The sequence below is a fragment of the Otolemur garnettii genome, unplaced genomic scaffold, assembly GCF_000181295.1.
Source record: "Otolemur garnettii isolate 467f Iridium unplaced genomic scaffold, OtoGar3 scaffold00112, whole genome shotgun sequence".
Taxonomy (NCBI): domain Eukaryota; kingdom Metazoa; phylum Chordata; class Mammalia; order Primates; family Galagidae; genus Otolemur; species Otolemur garnettii.
Genome location: NW_003852507.1, coordinates 6,834,452 through 6,836,413, shown reverse-complemented (window position 1 = coordinate 6,836,413; position 1,962 = coordinate 6,834,452). Strand labels below are relative to the sequence as shown.

The following is a 1,962-nucleotide window of genomic DNA, read 5'->3' as shown; positions in this document are numbered from 1 at the left end:
AAAAAAAAAAAAAAAGAAGACTACATCACCTAGCTGTGCTTCTCAGCTTCTACCCTGCACATCTTCGCAGTGAGGCTACACGAAGGGCGGCAAGAGCTGCCAGTTGCTGGCCAGTCTCAGTGCCTGGTGCTTGTTCTGCTGCACAGACCCTGCACGCATGCCTGGAAGGTGCTCATGTCCCCAGATTTTTGATGAGAAAACAGCAAAAGCAGCTTAAATGATTAGCCATGCCTTCACATCCTGTAAGAGGAAGAGCCAGGATTAAACCAGACCCTTCCCTAAAGCTTGCATTCTTTGTACATGTCCCTCTAGAGCTCAAATCTAGCCTAACAGTCTCTGGGCTGCCACATCTGTCCTCAATCACTGTTTCTCTTGAGCACCTGCCCACGAAACAGAGTGATGGGGGAGCCAAGCTATAGGTGGTGGTAGCATCCCATTGTCCAGCCCACCCTTGTTTTCCACACCCCCACCCATCTGGACTCTCAGTCCTGGCAGATAAATGGCAGCCAGCCCACCTGCAGCTGTCCACAGCATGAAGCACAATTTGGTGGTGCTGGATGACCTGCAGTTCTTTAATGAGGGACCTGGACCCCGCCCAGATCTGGGGAAGGAGGGAGCCTAAAAGTTGTGGGCAGTGGTTGAGCCTGTATGGGCCTGAGATGTCTCCAGGTGGGTTGGGGCCCCTGTATAACCTTGACCCCAGCCCAGAAGTGGGGTTCCAGTAACACTGACAGGCCCTGGGCCAGCAGGGGGGTCATTGGTTCCCTAGCATAGTACTGGTTCCTGAGGGCCCTGGGCTGAAGCTGAAGGTAGGTAAGGGGCTTCCTGGGGCCTTCCCTCTTAATAGGGAAATAAGTACTCCAGATCTTCCAGCCTCCGCATCTCCTCCAGCCCCATGGACACGGTTCTCCGCTGGGGTTCCTTGCGTTGCACGGTGATCTGGATGGGGTTGTTCTCAGGAAAGCTGTTGAAGTCAGTGGCCAAGGTTGCAAACTGAAGTGAAACAAGAAACCCCCTCAGAATTCCTTCCCAGACCCGAGCCTAGGACACTGTCACCCCTCTTTTGTCTAAGTGGGATCTTAGCCTTATCCAAACTATCTGTTAACATAGGAAACGTGTCCAAATTGGCATGACTCAAAGTTGGGCCTCGCCAGTTGTGTAGTTTCCAACCAAAGGGCCACCTGCACTCAGACTTGTCCCCGGGTCCCTGCCCACCCTGCCCTGTTCCTCCTTCACTTCCCTCTACCCCGTCTTCCATTTCCCTCAGCGCTCTTGATTTCCCAGCACACTCACAATTATTGGTACTAGGTAGAGGGATCTAAAACCCAGTGGCTTTGGGAGCTGAACGTTACAGGGATGCTGAAGGAATACATGAGTTTGCATTCCTAGTAGGTCTCAGAATAGCTTAATCCTTAAACCTCCCAGAAAAAAAGCAACCTGTATGCTTATTGGTTCAGACAGAAGGCCAGCTAGCAAGGAGATGAGGTGTGGGCATATAGGGGTGTTTCCAGCCCTCCCTGGACCCAGGGCCCCTCTTCTCCCAGGGCTCACTTTGTAGGGCTTGCACCACTTCCCCACCCCTGCTGTGTTTGCTGCTCGGACAGTGAGGCAGTAACATGTGTTAGACTTCAGCTCCATCAGCTTGACAGTGGTGCCCATGATCTTGTTGAAGATCCAGGGACGATTCTTTGCCTTGGGCAGCTCATCTTCGCTTTCCTTGGGCACTTCCTGCAACAGGACCTGGTAGAAACTGACCTGCTGCTTGCCCAAGGCATATGTCCAGGAGATCTAGGGGAAGAGAGAGTCCCGAAGCTTCCTCAGATGGGTCCTATTCTTCCTGCATCCCCTACCCAACTGGGGTCAGGATGCCCCACTCCCATCCCCTACTCCTGCTGGACTCAAGGCAGGTCTGACGGAAGGTATGAGGCACTCCCAGCGCTGCATGTGACACCCCCTGCCCCA

The 1,962-nt window shown here is 53.4% G+C and overlaps 1 protein-coding gene across 1 annotated transcript in view; it reads right to left on the bottom strand.

Annotated features, from left to right (window-relative positions):
• Positions 1 to 840: 840 nt before the first annotated feature.
• FNDC8 (fibronectin type III domain containing 8) overlaps positions 841 to 1,962 on the bottom strand; it is a 4,645-nt gene continuing 3,523 nt past the window's right edge. The window contains exons 3-4 of the mRNA XM_003797197.2: positions 1,552 to 1,788; positions 841 to 993 (exon numbers count right to left, since the gene is read on the bottom strand). Of these exons, the coding sequence (XP_003797245.1) occupies positions 841 to 993; positions 1,552 to 1,788 (390 nt within the window). The remainder of the gene's footprint in view (positions 994 to 1,551; positions 1,789 to 1,962) is intronic.